General features: G+C 36.9%; 1 protein-coding gene across 1 annotated transcript in view; it reads left to right on the forward strand.

Annotated features, from left to right (window-relative positions):
- The window catches only part of Focad (focadhesin), a 250,753-nt gene that overhangs the window by 187,269 nt on the left and 41,259 nt on the right, over positions 1 to 22,225 (forward strand). Inside the window, exons 24-28 of the mRNA XM_090330054.1 lie at positions 149 to 193; positions 6,803 to 6,911; positions 9,781 to 9,897; positions 13,379 to 13,617; positions 17,177 to 17,266. Of these exons, the coding sequence (XP_090186180.1) occupies positions 149 to 193; positions 6,803 to 6,911; positions 9,781 to 9,897; positions 13,379 to 13,617; positions 17,177 to 17,266 (600 nt within the window). The remainder of the gene's footprint in view (positions 1 to 148; positions 194 to 6,802; positions 6,912 to 9,780; positions 9,898 to 13,378; positions 13,618 to 17,176; positions 17,267 to 22,225) is intronic.

The following is a 22,225-nucleotide window of genomic DNA, read 5'->3' on the forward strand; positions in this document are numbered from 1 at the left end:
GATGCAATTCTTCACCACTGTATGAAGATTATCTATACAGAGTTTCAACAGTGGGAGTCATTGCCAAAGGTTCCGATTAATTGATGTGTAAAGGAAAAAGATGGAGTTTAGAGCAAGAACTCATATCTATTTTGCATCTTTATTGCAGGGTGAGAGACATGTTGACTGATGAGATTACTAAGACTGCTGCAAAGTAAGTGATTTATTATTTTTCCAATTTGTTATACAACTTGTATTTTCTGGAAGATATAATCTATAATATAGTTTTATTGTAGATTATGTTTGGTATAACATAATATACAATATATATATATATATTTGTTTTAGGGCATTTGATAAGTTTAAGGACTAGGAAGTGTTTTCTTATTACATTTTCTTATTTATTTATTTTTTAAACTTTTTATTATAAATTTTGATATTATACAGAGGGGTTACAGTTACATACGTCAGGTAATGAATACACTTATTTCTGGACAAGGTCACTCCTTCCTTCACTCTCTCCCAGTTTTTTCTTCCCATCCCCATCCACAAGTTGTACAGTTCGCCTTCAACATGATGTCTAGTGAGTGCCACTGCTGCATTTGTTTCCCGTTCTTTCATTTCTGCGCCTGATTATATACTTTTATCTGCTCTTCACATGGCTGTGTGAGGTACTTGGCGAGTCTGATATGATTATCTCCATGTCAAAGGGTGAAGAGACCACCCAGAAGACACTTAACACTCAAATCAAAATCTTTTGCCTTCCATTCAATTGTATTTGCAGTCTAGCTTACACTTTCTTTTCACAAATCATTAGTGAGAATGGACATTCTTTTTTTACATATTTTTTATTGTAATTAATAGAAGGGTTACATGATATTTGCCAGATAGATGGTGCATTAATTCCTGTACATTGATACCCTTTCACATGTCTTGGTCCCCATTTCCCTGCCCCCATCTCCACCCCTCATCTTGTTTTCCTCCCTTTTTTATGTATTTTTACTCTTTTTTTAAAATGTGTTTTTATTGAAATTAATAGAATGGTTACATTATATTCACCAGAGAGAAGGTGCATTACTTCACAAACATTGCTACCCTTTCTCATGTCTTGGTCCCCATTTCCCTCCCTCCACTCCCGCCCCTCATCTTGTTTTTCCGCCTTCCCTATCCTATTTCAAATAACCAAATAAAAATATGTATAATATATCAGATAGCAAGGTAAGATATCGTAACAATATGAGATAACCAAGGGACAGCAAAAGAGATAAGAGATAACATTGTACATCAAGAATAACAATCACACATTATATGGCTCTTTTTTCTATATCCTAGAGGTGCTTTCATTTAGCCTCATCCTATCTGGCCTTATGTATCTAGGTTTTTTTCCTATTGTAAACCTCTGCTAGGAGAGTCTAGGGTTTATACTAATTATGACAAATGGGGGAAACCATTGAGCCTATGTTCCTTTGAGTCTGGCTTACTTCACTTAGTATGATTTTTTTCCTAAGACTTTCCATTTCCTTACAAATGGAGTGATGCCATTCCTTCTGATGGCAGCATAGAATTCCATTGTATATAGTCTTGTTGATCCAATCATCAACTGAGGGGCATTTACGTTGGTTCCATATCTACATTATGGTAAATAGTGCTGCAATGAACATTGTTGTGCTAGTGGATTTAGTATGTCCTTGTTACTGGACAATTGGGTAAATGCAAGGAGTGGAATTGCTGGGTCACAGGAGAGTTCTATGTTTAGTCTTTTTGAGGAACTGCACTCCCACCAACAGTGTAGTAGTGATCCCTCCTGGCTATATCCCTGCCAGCATCTGTTGTTATTAGATTTCTTGATCACGGCCATTCTAACTGGATTGAGGTGGAATCTCAGAGTTGTTTTGATTTGCGTTTCTTTTATGGCAAGAGATGTGGAGCATTTCTTCATGTTTGTATAGATCATTCTTATTTCTTCTTCAGAGAAGACTCTCTTTATGTATTTGGCCCATCTTTTAATGGGATGGTTGTTTCTTTGGAGATTAACTTTGGAGACTCATTTTTTTTTTTTTTTGGCCAGTCCTGGACTTGAGCTCAGGGCCTGAGCATTGTCTTTGGACTTTCTCAAGGCTAGAGTGCTACCACTTGAGCCTCAGCACCACTTCTAGCTTTTTTTTTTTTCTATGTATATGGTACAGAGGAATCGAACCCAGGTCTTCATGCCTGCTAGGCAAGCATTCTATCACTAGGCCAAACTCCCAGCCCCATGATTCAGTTTTTTGAGCTGTTGATATATTTTAGATCTGAGGTCCTTTGTCTGTTGTATGGTTAGTAAAGATCTTTTCCCAATCTATTTGGCTTGCTAGCTATGTCCTTTGCCATACAGAAGTTCTGCAGTTTAATGCAGTCCCACTTGTCCAGACTTTCTTTGATTTGTTGTGTCTCTGGGTCTTTATTAAAAACTTTTGACCTGTGCCAAGAAGACCTAGTGTATCTCCTATTCCTTCTTATAAAGTTTTCAGTGTATCTGCTTTTACCTCGAGGTGTTTGATTCATTTGGAGTTAACCCTGGTGCAGGGTGACATAGAAGGATCCAACTTTAGTTGTCTGCAGGTGCTTAACCAGTTCTTCCAGCACCACTTGTTGAAGAGGTTGTCTTTCTTCCATTCTATTGTTTTGTCTCCCTTATCAAAGATTAGGGGGCCATAAGTCTGTGGGTTGATATCTGGGTCTTCAGTTGTATTACATTGATTCTTAGGCCTGTTCTTGTGCCAATACGGAACTGTTTTGGTTACTACAGCTCTGTAATAGAGTCTAAAGTTTGGTATTGAAATTCCTCCTGTGCTGTTCTTTCTGCTAAGAATTGTTTTTGCTATGTGGGTCTTTTATTATTCCATGTGAAATTTAGGATTGTCTCTTCTATTTCTTTAAAAAAAAATGACTTTGGGATATTGATGGTTATTGCATTGAATTTGTAGATGGCCCTTGGCAAGATTGCCATTTTCACGATTTTAATTCTTCCAATCCAGGAGCATGGGAGGTTTTTCCATTTCCTCAGTTCTACTTTAATTTCTTTTTTCAGGATTTTAAAGTTTTCATCATGAAGGTCCTTTACATTCTTAATTGATTTTTTGTGCATTTTATGGCTTGTGAAGTCAGGGCCTGGGTGCTTTTGTGCTCTAGCTTAGTGCTCTAGAACTTGAGCTACCTCCCTACTTCTAGGTTTTTGGTGGAGATAACTTTACTGCCCATGTATAATGAGAACCTCAATCCTCAGATCTCAGCCACATGAATAGCTAGGATTACAGACCTGAGCCACTGATGACCAGCTGTTTTCTTTCTTATTTTGTTTTGTTTGACATTAAGTATGTCATTTGTGGTACTTGAACTCAGGACCTGGGCACTCTCCATGAGCATTTTTCTTCCACCATTACCTTGACCTGCTGCCTTTTCTTTGACCTTGTTCCTTCTCATTTTCCAAGTAACAGTGGCACACCTGGACTTAGTGGGCCTCTTGTGTGCTGAAAGTCTGTTTCATATAGAAACACTTACCTGCAATCTAACTTGTCTTCATTGTATCCCAGGGAGTTAACTTTTGCTTAGGAAAAGCAAAGCAAAACAAATAAATTAATATGAAATCAAATGAAAATAGAAAATCCTCATCTGCCTTTGAGGTAGATTTCTACCAGTACTGTATTTTAAGCAGGGACTTCATTGCGAGTACTGCTCTCACACAAAGTAGCTCCTCATCCTTAGGTCTTCTGAATAAAGAAAATGAGAATGTTCTTAGTTCTGTGGAGCACTGGATAGTGTCTTTAGGCTGTATCTGTTGACAAAATGGAAAGAAAACATGTTCATAACCTGCTTTTCCATTCTGGTGCATGATAGACTGATGGAGACACTCAGAGACATGCTGCTGGTACAATCTTCTTACATCTTGGTTAGAAAAACCAAAACCAAAAAACAATGCTGTAACATTTGTATCCAGTATAGATTAAGACAAACTACCATCTTTCCTTTGGAATAATCTTTGCACATCCCATTTGAAAATTTTATTTCAACAAGACTTTCATCTTCAGATTTGAAAAGCATCACTTTATAATTAGTCATCTAAGCAGAATAGGTTCAAATTCGGAGTAGTATAGAATGTAACTAATTCATGTTTTTACACTGTTTGCTCTCTTTTTAACAAGAATTTCAGTCATTTTTTCAGACTTTATCTTATTAGGGCAAAATTGTACTAGACATGACAGAAAGTGAATGGGAAATAATAAGGTCCAGAGGCTGAGGTATATGGTAGAGCACAGGAAAAAATTCACTGTTGTTTCTTTTTGCTTCTTTCCATCATCTTCTTCCAATCAGGTGAAGCTCTCAAACATTGTCATCTGACATTTTAGCTTTCTTCTTTGGTCTTTGACTGTCACTGGCTGGGTCAGGAAAGAGTTTGTTTTGTTTATTATCTTAAGTTAAATGCATAGGGCAAAGCACCAGTCATGACTTCAAATGATTTGTTCATTTGAGAGTGCTTTTCAAGCATTTGGGTTAGAGCTAAAGAAGAATTAGAACACTGATAGACCTGATGATTGATGGAAGTTTGTTTTCATTGTTATTCATTAAATAGATATGAACCTAAGGACAAAAATCTCCAAATGATTGGGTCATTTTGTTAATATGTAATATAATACTTTGTCCCTAAGAAAAGTATCATTGAAACTCATCCTTCCTTGTGCTTTCTAATTAGGTTAATGACACTGGGTTGTTTCAAAGGACAATTTAATTAAAATGTCAGTGGTGTTGCCTAGATAAATACTGTAGCAATGCTGACATGTTATTATGCAAATTAGTCACTGCTATTTGACTGGCAGGGGATAGTTATTTGAGTAAAGGGAATAAGTTTGATTGAAACAGTTATAAATTTCACTGGCCAACTTCTCTGCAAGTTTGTTTTGTTGAGTGTACTGAGTGCTTTCTTTCATAAGCTACAATTTGGGGCATGTAGAGAATGAAATGTAATCAAGAACTACCAAGCTACCTTTGTGAATTTTTTAACCTATTTAAAGATTAATGTCCAAATGTTGAACCTGCAGCCAAAGATCTAATTACCTGTGGCTTTAAGTACACATTTGTCCATTTTTCAGTAATTCATGCTCAGCTGTATCAAGATCAGTGGAACTTTTGAAACAAAATAACTTGAAGCATACTGTTTTAAAACTAAAGCTGGCCTGGGCTTATGCATATACTCTTAGCTACTCAAGAGGCTGAGATATGAGGATCAAGGTTTAGAGCAACCATAAGCAGAAAAATCTGAGACATATCTCCAAATAACCAGCAAAAGCTGGAACTGGAGTTATGGCTCATGTGGTAGAGCCCCAGACTGGAACAAAAAGCCTGAGCAAGAATAGGAAGCCAAGTTGAAGCTCCAGTAGTAGAATGAATGAATGAGTGAGTGAGTGAGTGAGTGAGTGGAAAAACAAGCTAAATAGTCTTTCAGAATTTCAGGTTTTAAAAGATAGTTTTTTCATCATCTTATGCAGTAATCTTGTTTAATTATATTTGACATACAGTTTCACATGATCATATAAATGTATCAAAAATGAGGATCAAATTCATAAATAACTAATTTTTAAATCTCTAAATGTCCTAAATAATTCATGGCCATTTAGTTTCAGGAAAGGCATCATGATATTTCAGTTTTAAGGAAGAAGACTGGGAATATAAAGGTTTTTGAGGCCTGTGCAGTCAAAAAGATAGGGAGACACTATCTCAAAAAACAAACAGGATGGTGTGAATGAATGCCACCTTAGCTACAGAGGAGGCATAGATAGACACATTATGGTGCAACACCAATTACACCTATCTGCAAAGATCACTAATGCAAAGAATGTCTGAGTGTATACCTATAGTGATAGAGTACCTGTTTAGCAATCATAAGACCCTGAATTCAAACCAAGTACTGCTGAAGAAAGAAAAAAATGGGGGGAAATACAGGTTGAATATTCCTTATCTAAAATGCTTTCAACTAGAAATACTTGAAATTTTGATGCCTTTCAATGTTTAGAATATTTGCATAGACTTTAACCATTGAGCATCTACATATCTGAAATCCAAGATGCTTCAAAATTGGAAACTTTTTGAGCATTGTTGTTCAACCTGTGTTAAATATTTAGCTTTAGGACTCACAACTGTAACCCTAGCTACTTAAGAAGTTGAGATCTGAGAATCCTGGTGTGAAGCTAGCCTGGACAGGCAAGTCTATGAAACTCTTAAGATATAAACTAGCTGGGCACAGTGGCTCATGCTTGTAATCCAAGCTACTCAGGAAATTGAGATCTGAGGATCGTGGTTGAAAGCCAGCCTGGGCACTAAATTCCTTGAGACTCTTATCTCCAATTAACCATTAAAAAACTGGAAATGGTACTGTGGCTCCAGGGGTAGGGCAGTAGCCTTCAGCTGAAGAGCTCAGGGACAGCGCCCAGGCCCAGAGTTCCAGACCCACAAAAAAAAAAACAAAACAAAAAAACGGCTATAAACTTAAGCTGTAAGTGGAAATGTGACTCAACTTGTAGAGTTCCAGCATCAAGTGGAAAATTGAAGGGACAGTACTAAGGCCCTGCTTTCAAATCTTGTACCAGCACGCACATGGGAAGAAAAACTAGCACTAGTGTCAGGAGAGAAATTGGCATGAAAAAGCAAGCAGGTCTGTGTTTATGAGGGTCTGTGCAAGAATATAAGTGGTTTTTGTTTGTTTGTTTGTTCTCATTTGCCCTCCCATGACAGCACCTTTTCCTCTCTTGGCTAATGTTCCTAACTCCTCTCGTGGAATCTTTTAAAACAGAGAGAGTCCTGTGGTGAAAGGCAATGCGCTGTTAGCCTTAAGCAGCCTTGCCGTTGTTGCATCCAAACAAGAAACCAGCCTCTCCTCAGATTCCGATGGATTCCTGGAGGTAAGTGATGGTGTTTTAAGGCAGGTGGGCTTTGATTATGTCTGGGTAAGTCTTGCTTTAGGGGGCCTGGCTGTAGATTTGCATATAAGATTCAATGCAGTGATTGCAGCACTAAGTTATGCTACTTGATGAGCCTCTACACTGTGAACCCCACTGTCTCCCTGACTTTTGTTTGCTGCTTTTCTGTTTTGCTTTTTCTATCACAGTTAAGTGGTCATTTCCATTTGAAGGTGCCAATTTTATGCAACAGGGGTTGTCTTTTTGTGATTACATCAGTGGTAACTAATCTTAGGTTAACAAGGCTTACTGAAAGTGAACAATGCTGTCAAAAAAATGATAAATAAGCAGGGTTTACAAATTGAAAAAAATGTACTTTGCATTTTAATTGTAGATGTCAATGATAAAGTGCCTATTCATTTTTGCAAGGCATTTATTTCTTAATTAAACATGTGGAGAGCAGGCCAATGTTCATTTCCAATGTACTTTCTCAGATAATTCATATCTGTCAAAATAAAAAGGCATGAGTTTGTTCTTGTTTTAATCTCCATTATGTGGCAGCTATCATTCGCTGGAGAAAATGTAGCCAAGTGGTTAAAACCATAGGCTTTGCAATAGGAGAGTCCTTCATTTAGTTCTTATTACTTCACCTTATTAGCTTTGTGGTCTATTTCTAGTAATCTCTTTCAGAGCCTGCTTTCCCATCTGTAAAATCCTAACTAGTTGCTGTGCCTTACATGTAGTAATTCATTGTAAAGATTAAATGAATTACAACATGTAAGGCACAACAGCTGGTAAATACGAAAGTCTTAATAATAGTAACCATTGTTACCATCTGAGTCACCTCATTGCTTTTTTGCTGTGGAAGTGAGAGTTTATTCAGTGTTACTCAGCCTGTCTGTACAAATAGGCCATTTTTTGTATCTTCTGTTTGCAAAGAAATCAAGGCTGACTCATTTTTTTTAATAAAAAAGAAGGATTTGGAAGCCTATGGAGTTGATGACAAAGCTGGGTTTGGGGATAACATGAACTCAATCTTGAGAAGTCCAGACTAAAAGTATTAAAGTGTCTTAGCAGATCACCCTCACTGGGGTAGATTAACTCTTATCACTTTTTATCCTAGCATCAGTTTCTTACAATTTAGATACCTAGTGTCTTGTAAAACAGGATAGACTGCTTCATTGTACATTTAAGAAGTTGTCAATGGGCTGGGAGTATGACCTAGTAATACAGTGCTTGCCCTTGCTTTGATTTCTCTTTTGGGTGGTGGGGTGGGTCATGGGGCTTGAAATTGGCCTGGGCACTGTCCCTGAGCTCTTCAGCTCAAGACTACTGCCCTATCCCTAGGCCGGGGTGTTGTCCCTGAACTCTTCAGTTCAAGGCTACTGCCCTGCCCTTGAGCCAAGCCCCACTTCCATTTTCTAGGGGTTAATTGGAGATAAGAGTCTCAGGTCCTTTTGTGCATGGGCTGGTTTTGAAACTGGATCTTCAGATCTCAGCCTCCTGAGTAGCTAAGGTTACAGGTGTGAGCCGGAAGTGGTACTGTGACTCAAGTGGTACAGTGCTAGCCTTGAGAAAGCCCAAGACAGTGCCTAGGTGCTGAGTTCAAGTCCCAGGACTGGCCAAAAAGAAAAATAAAAGAGGAGCATATTACTAGAAAATAAGAGAATAGGAAAATGTGTGGCAAGATCTATAAATTAGAGAAGGGGAAGAGGCCTAGGGATTATTGTAAGAATGGCAAAAGTATAATTACTTCACGTGTGAAGGCTGATTTCAGGGCCCAGAATATTATTTTAATAATGAGAATGATGAAAGCAATTTACAGAGGAACTATTTCCTTTAAAGAGCTATGCAATACTTTAGTAAAGACCACATATTAAATAGATACAACCTAAAAAGTTGAGATCCCTTTTCTTTTCAATGCTCCTATTATTTTGGTGTGAATTATGCAGAGCTAGAAGTTATATAGTTAACTTGTCCTGGAATAACAGTGTGGGGGTAGAGGGAGAGGGTCTAGCTCAGAGTTTGAAGTCTAGGCTCTCTTGCTCTTTGCCCATCCCCACTTTCATAAAGCTATGCAGCACAGAGATGGAACTTTGCTCTTATTTTTGATGGCTTTACTTGATGGCATCTTTACTTAAGATGTCAGTATTTGACTAAAGTTGAAGTTTTCAAACTTTACTCAAGTCTGTACATGACTAACAATTAAATAATAAGATGAAGGTCTTATTTGATTTAAGACATTTTTCCCCAAGGAGATACTCAGCACTGGATTGATGGTCATAGTTGGTATCACTGATGTTGCCATGTGAATTAACAAGTGCTGACATCAGTGGTCGTGAATGATTTTTCATAACCAACATTTCTTTTTAGTGAATGGAGTTTTCTTACAATTTCTCAAGCGAAAGTCATTATGAGCTTTGTAAGACACCTATTTGGTATTATTAAGCAAAAATGCTAGAAGTGTTGTAGAACTGTTATAGGAGGTTGATTGTGTTCTCTAAAACGATACCTAAATCAAACTGAGAAGTTTGTATCAGTTTTTTTTTCCCTACCTCTTTATCACCATTATTTTTACCATGATTCATTGTACATAATGGAGTTCTGAAGGGTTTGGGGTGTGTTGTTTTATAGATTCTTTTTTCCCACTTGTGCTGTATCTTGTATAAAAGGTAAATCTTATTGGGACATAAGTGAAGATGCCTATTTGTCAAACATCTATTCACCTCATGTAGCCTAAGCAGGTGAAGTTTACGTTTGAATAATAACAGTGCATTATTTTATACAGAGAGGGATTATGCCCTGGATGTCAAAATGTTTAGATGCTTTTCTCCCCCCTCCATTATCATTTCCCATTGTTTTTCATCTGTAGGTTCAACCTAATTTTCTTCCAATGAGGGAATGGGTTTCCATGGTCCTGGATACTCTCCTGGTTATCGTGGATGGCCATTACCAACCCAAAGGACAACTTTTCTCCTGCTTTTATCATGTAAGTGTGCAAAATAAAAATAATAAAAGGAAAGATCAGAAAAACCAAAAGCTGATTCTTCTGACATCACCTACTCTCATGCATCATCTATAATGTAAAACCACTTTGGTTGTCTGCTTGTTTCTGGGAACCTTGAGTGAATGTGTACATGTGTGTGAATGGTGACTAGACAATGTAGGTGTAAAGAAAAAGTGACTCGTAGGTCCCATCTCTGATTTGACTGCTCTGAGCTGTCCCCTCTCCAGCATTTTGAAAGCTCTCTAGACTTTTCAGATTCAAGAACTACTGTTACAGTAGGACAGATATTGCCTGAATTGTGAGGTATCAAGAGTCTTTAGTTTGGATGTTTTATGGTATGATCATAACCAATTCTTTATTTTCATATATTTTTATTGTAATTAATAGAAAGGTTACATTATATTCACCAGATAGAAGGTGTATTACTTCATAAACATTGATACCCTTTCTCATGTCTTGGTCCCCATTTCCCTTTCCCCTCCCCCACCCCTCATCTTGTTTTCCCCCTTCCCTGTCTGATCTCAAATAACCAAATAAGCATATATACAATATATCAGATAACAAGGAAAAATACTGTAACAATATGAGATAACCAAGGGACAGCAAAAGAGATGAGAGATAACATAGTACATTAAGGACAACAATCACTCATCATATGGCTTTTGTTTCTATATCCTGGAGGTGCTTTCATTTAGCCTCATCCTATATGGTCTTATGAATCTAGGTTTTGCTCTATTGTAAATCTCTGCTAGGAGAGCCCAAGGTTTCTTCTGGTTATGACAGAGGAGGGAAACCATTGAGCCTATGTTCCTTTGAGTCTGGCTTACTTCACTGAATATGATTTTTTTCTAAGTCTTTCCTTTTCCTTATAAATGGGGCATGTTCCTTTTGACAGCAGCATAGAATTCCATTGTGTATAGATATCACATCTTGTTGATCCACTCATCAACTGAGGGGCATCTGGGTTGTTCCATATCTTTGCTATGGTAAATAGTGCTGCAATGAATATCGTTTTGCTAGTGGATTTAGTATGTCCTTGTTTCTGGTCAGTTGGGTAAATGCCAAGTAGTGGAATTGCTGGGTCATAGGGGAGGTCTATGCTTAGTCTTTTGAGGAACTGCCATACTGCTTTCCATAGTGGTTGAATGAGTTTACACTCCCACCAACAGTGTAGTAGTGATCCCTCCTGGCCACATCCCCACCAGCATTTGTTATTAGGTTTCTTGATCCTGGCCATTCTAACTGGAATGAGGTGGAATCTTAGAGTTATTTTGATTTGCATTTCTTTTATGGCCAGAGATGTTGAGCATTTCTTCATGTGTCTATAGACCATTCTTATTTCTTCATCAGAGAAGACTCTCTTTAGGTCTTTGGCCCATCTTTTAATGGGCATACCAGTTCTTTTCAGGTCTTTTTGTCCATATTTGTATAATGAAGGAACTCGGTGATATCCTCTGTAGTGATCACAGCTCCAGATATTTCCTTTCCTCGTTTCATGGTCATTGACTTGACAACCTTAATTTTTGTTTTCTGTACTGATCAAATGGAAGAGATAAATAATGCTTTAATGACTTTCTGAAAGATTGTGAGGGCTAGTTTGTTTAAACTGTGTTAAAAAGAAGTGTTTTAAGATAGTGAAATACTCCCCCTCCTTACATCACTTCTCCCCTTCTGTAAATCACCCAACAATTAAAAATAAAAAAAGATAGTGAAATACTCAGTGAACACAACGGAATGTTGTCACTGGCCATACCAAAACAACAATAGCAAAAGAGGACCTGCTACTCTTTATGATTTTCCATCCTCATGCTGTATCCTGACACTTGTAGCAACATGAAAGCGTGCTCACTGGTTTAATTTTCTCTCTATTAGAAGTAGACTGTGCTTTTTTTTCTGCATCTATGTAGAATTATTTTGGTTCTACCTTATTGGTATCCATTGCTGAAGGAATTATCTCAGTCATGAGACAGTCAGCTGAGTGGCTGAGGATTATAGTTGATTTGAATAAAAATATAGCCCAGATCCTTGAACTGTTGCTAAGATCAAAATTTCGACTGACATTCAGTGCCTATGATCTTCTCTGTATATTGTTTGAGCCTCTGACCTGCCCATGAGAGGACCTGGTATGTATTCATCTGGAACTTGGATCTGGTACTATATTTTTATTCATATTTCAAGATAAAAAAATGACTTCTCAGATTATATAGACTTGAACTGGAAAGTAGATTTTGCTCAAAGAAGTAATTTCTTTCTGCTGATTTGCTTAGCTTGTTTGGAACTTTATGGACTCTTGTAGTAACGATCTGATTCAGACTTTCACTGGAACGGGACAATGTGTGAGATTTCTAACAATCTGGCTTAGTTCTTATGAACCAATAAGGAAACCTCTTTACTAGAGTTGCCTCTTACCTTTGTGATTTTTCTGTTATTGTACTTTTCAAAGCTCTGCTTCAAAAGTCACTTCCCTTATTTCCTGTGCTCTAGCAGCTGAGCCATTTTCAGTAAAATTGCCATTTGAGAGTACTATATTAACTTAAAGTTGTGACTTAGTACATGTCTGATTTTTATCCTTAAAGAACGAGAGCTTAGAGAAAGAGTCAGCACAGAATTAAAAACACATTTTAGTTGTTTTGATTGTCACAGACAACACTGCTCTTATGGCATGTCTGAAAATTTGAAATGAGTAATAGTGAGGAATGATAGATGGGTTTTCTCTTCTACTTGAGGCACATAGATAATTGTGTAGAGTGGTCGAGCTGACATGGAATTCTGGTAGAAGCTGTTCAAATTCAGCTATCCTGTCATTTTATTAGAGCTGTTACTCATTTCTTTACCCATAATTACATATCAGATGGAGCATATAGTGCTCTCAATTTCATTTTGAATAGCTAGTTATTGCTTTGTAACCAGAGGCTTTTAGGATTTCAACTTCCTTTTTAATTAAAAGGAATTAACCCCCTGTAGGAAATAATCCATCTACTTGGAAGTATTCCCACCAAAATTTTTGGGAGATATGCCAATAGATCTTTGAGCTAAACTTAACACATGATTCTCTCTATATTAAACTTATATTCTTTTTTCCTTCAATTTTTTTTCTGTCTTTCCTGGAACATTCTTACTTTTCTGGGCATCTGTAACATGGCTTTGGGGTTTATCCAAGTTCAGATAGCTTCATTTTTCATTTTGTGTATATGTGGGCTTTTAAAAACACTGGAATTCTTTCAGTATATTGGGACTTTTCATTTTTCTTTTTCAGATTTAAAGAGACACAATTACTTAAGTGACACGATTAGCAAATTGCTTCATTGAGAAAAAAATAAAACTATAGCCAACACATTTAGTGGAGATAAATGTGAGGGAAAAAAAAAGCTTGTATTGCTGTGTAGTGTTTTTGTGGCAGGTGTGCCTCCTTTATGTTTTTGACAAAAGGCTAACCCCCTTTTCTTCCTTTGGCATGCCCTAGAAATCGTATTCTGGTGAAAACACAGCTAGTGCCATTGCCCGTTCTGCTGCTGCCACGGCTTTGTCTCTCCTTGTGCCAGTTTTCATTATCTCTTGCAAAGAGAAGGTTGAGGAGATCCTGAACATGCTGACTGCCAGGTTACCTGGGAAACCGAATGCGGATGAATCTCAAGCCGTGCAAATCCACGTGGGCCTTGCTTTGGGGATGTTTCTCTCTCGCTTGTGCGAGGAAAAGCTCAGGTATAGTTTACTAAAATGATTTCTCTCTTTTTTCTTGTGCTAAGAGACACTCAGGTATAGTTTATTAAAATGATTCCTTCCTTTTTTCTTGGTGATTTAGGTGAAGGATTTTGTATATTTACACAGTCAAACCTAAAAATTATGTTTGAGCAATGTATAGCTACTAAAATGTTTGAGATGTGCAAGTTTATCCTTTGTTCTCCCTTATGAGTGAATTAGTCTGTCTAAAATAGCATCATGTAGATGCTATACATTTTAAGGATTAATGGATTAAACTGATTGGCTACTTGAAAGTCATTTTATACTATGATGAAATAATCAAGTACATTTGTGTTATAGTCATGAGCAAAAACCTAATCTGGTGGTACTATACTTTTTCATTATTTTGTAGGCAATGAAAATACTTATTTTTTTAAAAAAATTATATCATTGTAAATTGGAAGGAAAGGATTAGGGCATCCCTTGTGCCTGAGGGGTATTGGAAATCACTGGATCACTAGAGAACTGCATGTACCAGCTTTAAATACTACTTTCATCCTGTGCCTTGGCTACATTTTAATAATCCTTAAAGAGTCTTAATCTGTGCATATTATACTGTGTGCTTTATTCAGTTTCATTACTTGTTTAGGGGACTTTATCCTTGAATAAAGCTAATGGAATATCAAAGACCCAGGTGGAAAATTCCACTAAATGGAAACACTTTCTTGTGTATGAACCTATTCCAGTTCTGTTATTTGTATTGTTTATGCTTTATTTTATATGAAATCTTAGAATTCTATATACCCAGATTGATGACAGTGTGATCTAATATGAATATTTGATAGTCAGGAATATTTTGATGCCAGGGACTTGGAATTTAACCACATTTTCCTGCATAGGAAATAGGATAACATGGGGTTAGTTGTATGTATGTATGTATGTATGTATGTATGTATGTATGTATGTATGTATAGATGTGTGTATATTTGCATATGTATGTATGTATAGGTGTGTGTGTATTTGCATACATGTATGTATGTATGTATGTATGTATGTATGTATGTATGTATGTATGACTTCTTTTCTTGGTTGTGGGGCTTGAAGTCTGGGCTGGGGCACTGTCCCTGAGCTCAAGGCTAGTGCTCTACCACTTAAGCCAGAGCTCAAGGCTAGTGCTCTACCACTTAAGCCACAACATCACTTCCAGTTTTCCAGTGATTAATTGGAGATAAGAATCTCACAGACTTTCATTTCTGGGCTGGCTTTTAACTGCAGTCCTCTGATCTCAGCCTCCTGAGTAGCTAGCATTATAGGCGTACAGGTGTGAGATACCAGCACTAGATTTGTTAGCTGTCTTTAAACTCCCTTGGTTGCCAACCAGTTCAAAAGTGAAAATGTGGTGTTGGTGTGAAGAAGCTAGCTGACAGAGTATTGTGTGTAGATTCTATTTTAAAGCTAACAAAGTTTGTGCTTTTAATTTATATTATTTTGTACATACATTGATATATGACGCTTTTATGAGAATTGCTATTGATCTGGGGAAGTCATATATTTCAGGTGATCATTTTCAGCTTCTGAAAACATCTGTCAGAAGATTGGGATTATTCGCTTTGAGCCTGCAATCATAAATGGAGCGTGGACAGAAAATTCATTTTGTTCTGTTCACTAGAATTAATATGTATTGGCTGCCTCTAGATGGGAAAAAAATCTCTCCTTTGTATGTGTGTGTGTGTGTGTGTGTGTGTGTGTGTGTGTGTGTGTGTGTGTGTGTTAGAGCACAAGGTATTTTTACAGAGTTAGAACTTCTCAGGGTATGTTTCCTGCTTTGTTACTATGCTACAAATGACAGGCTTTTCACCATCTGCATTCAGGCTCCTTTTTCAGGATCCTTGCAAGCAACATGCTTTACAACTAAAAATGAGCTGTGGCATTTTCATTTCAGGCAATTCATTTCATCCTGTCCTAGCTCTGGCTTTTGTCATTAACTTATGATGAGACACTGCTGGTTGTAGGGTTGAAAAACTTGTATTCGTTGTTAATTTCATCATGCTGTATAAAAAATCCTATGGTGATTCACTCAACACAGTTGTCTCTTTTTCTTGGATGCTATTGCTACCCTGTGAATTTTATTTGAATTTATACTATTAAAAAATTCTGGGCATGGATATCAAGAAGTTCTTTCCGTGACTGGGTAAGTAGAATAAATGCAGATTTAAACTTTGTCTGATGTTCCTGTGTTTGATTGCATTCTTCCTCGGGCCCATGCAATTATCCATGGTTTCCACCTTCCCAGTTTTGGGAGCAGAGGAAACAGGCCTTGTACTAATAGAAGTTCTACTAGATAATTACAGTGTTGCCATAGAATGACAGTTTGAAGAAACATTTATGATTTTTTCTTAATACAAGATATCTGTTTTGAGAGCTGTTGTTGTCTTTGAACAGTTAATAACACCAAAGAGATCCAAATGACTACTTTGGCCCAGAATTGATTCCAAAAAATGAAAAATCACTTTGTAAAAGAGAATTATGACAACCAGTCCACTAAGGCCTATCAAAAGGCTTCCTGAATTTAAATTCCAATCTAGTATTCATTTAGTAGAGTATACTATCCCAAGCTCAACCCCTAGAGGATACAAGTATGATCACATTAACATTTGTTTAGCATATGTAAGTGTATTTCACTCCCTAAACAACTCTCATCAGATTTACTGAGTTAATGCTATTATATCTGTATATTTGGGTAAATGCATATGTGTTTCCTTAACGACAAAACATATAATCCTTCATCTTGGCATTGCTTTAGTGTTGGTTTGAGGGGCTGTTACTTAGCATGCTCTAGGGTTAGTTGACATTCCTAGGTCTGCTCTTCAGTTGACTGATCTGAGGCAAGCATTGTGCAAGCTGAGATGGGGGACCTCTGAATGATCAAGGGTCAGTGATGATCAGGTATCAATGAGGAAGTCCACTCTGTGCCAAAAGAACCAGCCACAGAGCCTCCTAAGTTGTGTTTTGCTATATAGTACTTCCTTCTTCCTAGATAATTATTTTTAAAAGCTGTGGATTTTCTGTCTTTAATGTATAAGTAAAGAAATAGAATGTATAGCCTGTGTAGTGGAGAGATGCAATTAGAAGTTACAATCTTTGTAGTAAAGAACTTTGGAATAACTATTGATCATATCACTCAATAGGTTAATATTTTAGAAATATTTAGAACTTAGGATATTTTAAAAATACTTGCAGTTTTGGCTTAGATTTATTTTTTAGTGATTTGAAACTTGAATATTATGAAAAAAGTTAAAGGGAATTTTACAGGTTTGTAAGTGATTCTGTTCTTTAGAAACCAAATTGCTGAATAGTCTATCTGATTCAGTTTGTCTGAAAAATAAGTGTATGTGAATCGTCAATACCTTGTTACTGTTTGCTTTTTTGTAAAGAAATGCTGGTGTTTCCAGAAGAAGATTAACAGGGAACTTTTTTCTTTTTATGAGTTTCCATGGTACAGGGAATGATTGTGTCTTACGAGTTTTGAACAGTTGAATGAGTATTGATAATTTTTTTCCTTCCCTTGAATGTTATCTAGTGATATATCCGGCCAACAGATGAACCTTCTCCTGATGAAGTCGTTGGATGCCCTGGAAAACTGCTGCTTTGATACCACTCTTGAATACAAGTATGTTGTCTCCATTTGCTCTCAAACAGATCCTTAGCCACTGGCTCCCCCTTCGCCAGCAAACTTGGGCATTATGGCAGTGCAGGAACCAATCTGGTCTTCAGTTCCTTTGCAGAGTTTTCATTATGTTTCACTAGGATTGTTTGCTTCAATAGGGAACAACAAATCTAATTTCCTAACTTATTATTTATGACCTTAGTTTTGTCTTATACTAACTTATCATTGAGGTATGTGGACCTTGAATGTCTGACTTAACCTTTTCTTCAGGATCTGGTGAAATCACTTGAATTTGATTGGCGTAAGGGACTCTGATGATTTACATTTACCCATAAATCCCTGACTGGGAAACAAACATTTGCTACATGAATGATTCTTATCCTATTTCACACTAATGGATCCTCTGCACCCCAGAGATGATGCTTTTATAAGTATTTTCCGTTTTAATCTAAATATTTTAAATTTATTGTGAAAGAAAACAAATCAGGAAAGAATAAACTATATTAAACACATTTAGCAGCACATTCAATTAGTTAGTCTGCAACTTGTGGGTAAAATGTGTTGTGAGACTGTCAGAAATTATCATCAAGAACTACACTGTACCTATGTAAACTGTTATGCCTTAGAACCTCAGATTTGAATTCTCTGAGATTTATTTTTTCTATAAAACAGCAAACTATAAGCACTAATGTCTCATTTATTAACCTTTTACCATTATTTGCTGTTTATTATGTTACTTAAGCTTTTATATATTTATCATTTTACTATTTAACTTTTACTGTTACAGCTGCAGTTAATCAATGCTTACATTTCTAGGGTTTAGAAACTTATTATTTAAAAATACAACTTTGCCAGGTGCTGGTGGCTCATGCCTACAATCCTAGCTACTCAGATGACTGAGATTTCAGGATTGTAGTTCAAAGTCATCCTGGGTAGGAAAGTCTGTGAGACTTTTATCCCAAATTAACCACCAGGAGTGGTGCTGTGGCTCAAAGTGGTAGGGTGCTAGACTTGAGCAAAAAAGGTACAGACAGTGCCAAAGCCCTGAGTTCATGCCCCATGAGGAACAAAATAATGATGATGATGATAATAAAAAAGCTACAGCTATACTATATAGTCTGTTTGGTCAGATTAACAAAAAATAAATGAACTGGTAAAGTACCTGCATGCACAACAGATTTCATCACAATGAACAAGTTCACACATCTACTTAGTAGGTGATACTCATGAGATCTTGACCTTGTGCAGACTAAGAATGTATAAGAACCATGAGCACTCACCCAGTTCAATAAATACTTTAAGAATGAAGTGACACAAGTGTGGTCTAGATATGGGAAAAAGGATTTTGTGGCATTGTTGGAATCTCTCTTGATTGTAGAAAATGACTTATAGGATGGCTAGAACTATTTAGCTATTGTTTGAGTTGAATGAAGGGTTGAGATCTGCATTTTACAACCAAAATATGAGATAAGGTCTCTCTCTCTCTCCCTACTCTCCTTTCTTACTTCCCTCTTCCTTTTCTCCCTCTCTCCTTTTTCTTTCCTTTCCTCATGTCTCCCTTCCTTTGTTATCTTCTCCCTCTCTCCTTTTCTCCCCTTCCACTGCTTTCTTCTCCCTGTCCTCAATATGTTCATGAGAAGGGTAGGTAGCTCAGGATATTAAAATGCTGAGGAAAATTGCAGTTTCGGTGCAGCCAACTTGCAGCCAGTAACAATGCTCAGTAATAACTTTCATATGTGGTCCTCATTAGTTTTTAAAGTTATTTAAATGTCAGGATTACAGAGATAACTGAAAATTATCTATAGTAAAGGTATTTATGCACGTAGTGACATCACATATCTAAGTGTATCTAACTTTGAATTTTATTTTTGTTAGTTATAAGATGGTTATTTGTTCATTCTTTTTTACCTTCTTTCTTGACTCTTACCTTCATGTGTGGAAGTGGGAACTAGTTCTGCCGAAGACAGGAAAATTTACTGAAAACTTACTTCTCTGCCAATTAAAAGCATGAGGCCTTCAAGAAGCCCTCCCTTTACTTTCCTGTTTTGCTTACACAAAAGTTAGCACTTTATCATTCCTGATACTTTTTGAGGATACAGTATGGGGAATCCTTGCCTTTTTCTTTCCTTTGTATGAGGGTTTGAATTTAGGAACTCATGCCCAACAGGTACGTGCTTTAGCACATGAGCCACACCTCAAGCCTTTTTTACTTTGGGTTATTTCAGATAGGGTCTCATTCTTTTGGGTGGGGCTGGCCGAGGACCTCAGTCTTCCTTCCTATGCCTCCTGTGTAGCTGGGATTACAGGTATAAAACACCAGGCCTGGGTTGTTTGTTGATGTGGGCAGGACTTTTTGCCTGGGCTGATATTGAGACTTGATCTTCCTGCCTGCTGAGTGGCTGAGATTGCAGGTGTACCAGGCTGGAGAACACATGCCACTGGAAAGAAAACAATTTATCATTTGATGGTATGGTGCTTATTATTTTTTGAGACTTGCAAATTTTATCTTCCATTTAAAAACAAACAACAGTGAAATGTGCTGTTGTAAGTAGGTCCAGGTTTGAATGTTTAGCACAGAGTATAAAATATTCCTCTGTCTAATGAAATTGTAGGAATCTAGGCCAATCTTACTTCCAGTGAAAAAGTGGAAGTGTTACTATGGGATGGTTATTGGAACTGGAAGCATGCTACCTCAAGTGATAGAATTTACCCAGAGAAAATTCACCAACAGTTCCCCGATTTAATAGGCCTGTCCCTGCTGAGATAGCAGAACACCTGGGCTGCCTAGTGTGTGGTCCTTATCATTAACATTTTGCTGACATCTAGTGGTTACTTGTTTGCCATTGCAGTCCCCACAGCTGTTCACATGCTGTATCCATCGTGGACTTTAGGTTTGGCTAATTACTATTGAACTTTTACAAGTACAATAACATTTGTATAGCACATTGTAAAGAACAGAGTGCAACACAAGTGTTGAATGCCATTAGAACTGATTATTAGATGACCTTGTACCAAATCTGCAATATTGCCATCAATCACAGGGATTTCAACATTCATTTCTTGTTAGTTTAGAGAAATGTATCACTATTAATCTCAGTTGATATAACAACATATCTATCAGAATTGCTTTTCAGAATTGCTTTTTTGCTGGTGCTATTTTAGTATACACTGAGAGTCAAATAAGTAATGATATAATACGAAACAATTTTAAAAGACAGATGTTCTTTAAACATTTTTAGCGTTATTGTAGACAATTTATACTAACAATTCCAGCGTCTCAGTTTTATACTTAAGACCATAATTTTTTTCATATTTTGGAGATATCTACACTTAAGTATTTGTTTTCAGTGGACAAAAAAAAATGTGAACGTTGCTATCACACAAGATTTCTTTTGGTGACAGCTGGCAGATATATGATAAAGAATGTAAGATGATGTCAATATTTGAATCTAATCACCTGGGTACTGTCAAGACTGAGGACAAAATTAAACAGATTAAAATGTAGAATATTTGGAAGTTAAGTGGAATAAAGCTTTAGCATACTTTCTAGCTACATACGGAGAAGTTAAGAAAAATAGAAGGGAACTACGAGATGACTAATTGGTTGTCTGTATATGGAGCCAAAAGGTGAATTTTCAAGATATGAGCTGAGGCTATCACTGTATCACTTATTGTGCCATGTACATATCCATATATAGATTACACAAGTAGAAAAACATGGTAGTTACAGAGACATAACCCTTGCTTAAGAGTGATAACTGCTGTGAAAATTTTTATGTAACCATGGGCTAGCAACTCATGTGTCTTTGTTTTTAAGTGTACCTGTCTACCTTGAGATACCAAAGGAAGATCCTTCAGTCCCGGGGATGAGATTTTTGTGAATCCAGGATACACTGAAAAATAGGATCTAGACACTTGACTGTTGAGAAAGGTGAACCTCAGTTTTTACTTGAGTGAGCTGTGAGAGAAAGCCTTTTTTTGTTTTACATACAAATACCATACCCATCAATCTAATTCTGACAAAAATAAAAGTTGAATATTCAAGATTAAGCCTTAGGTGTACATTCAGTGAACCTGATCACTTGTAACTTTTGCCTCAATCTAAATTTAAGCATCAGGTACTGTGTTGTGCATGAAGTGAGAAGGGAGGAGTTCTGTAAATCTTCTGTCTGTTTTCTTAAAATCCTTCAAATGGTCACTTCTTCATCATTCAGTAAATATCAATCAAAGGCCTGTATACTGGTGCCTTAGATACTGTGAGGATAAACAGAAAAGTTCCTCATCTTCATAGGACTTACTAATTAGGGAACAGATAGAAACCAAACAGTCTACCCCTTCCCAAATGATCTGCACCAGAATTTTCCAGGTACCAGAGATTTACCCCTGTAACCCTAGCTACAGAAAGACTGAGACCTAGAGGATCAAGGTTTAAAGCCAGTCCAAGCAAAAATCAGTGAGACTCCTGAGTTCAAGGCACCGTACTAGCACAGGTAAAACAAATAAAGCAATTGCAATTAAAATTGTAGAAAGTAAAAGGTAGTCTAGTGGGGAAATATTAAAGACATTCCTTCTAGGCCATGGAAGTTGTCCCTTTTGTTTTTTTTTTGTTGTTGTTTTGTATGTGGTATTAGGGAATTGAACCCGGGTCTTCATGCATGCTAGGCAAGCACTCTAGCACTAGGCCAAACTCCTAGCCCCAAACCATGTAGGTTTTTTTCATAGATTTTTTTATTGTAATTAATAGAAGGGTTACATGATATTTGCCAGATAGAAGGTGCGTTAATTCATGTACATTGATACCCTTTCACATGTCTTGGTCCCCATTTCCCTCCCCCCCACCCCCACCCCTCATCTTGTTTTCCCCCCTTCCCTATCCAATTTCAAATAAGGGTGTCCCTTTTGTAACATTTGAAATCTTACCCATAAGGAAAGGTAACAATTATATTCATCAAAAAATATTAA

Source organism: Megascapheus bottae, chromosome 3 (genome assembly GCF_031878675.1).
Source record: "Megascapheus bottae isolate mThoBot1 chromosome 3, mThoBot2.hap1, whole genome shotgun sequence".
In the NCBI taxonomy this organism is placed as follows: domain Eukaryota; kingdom Metazoa; phylum Chordata; class Mammalia; order Rodentia; family Geomyidae; genus Megascapheus; species Megascapheus bottae.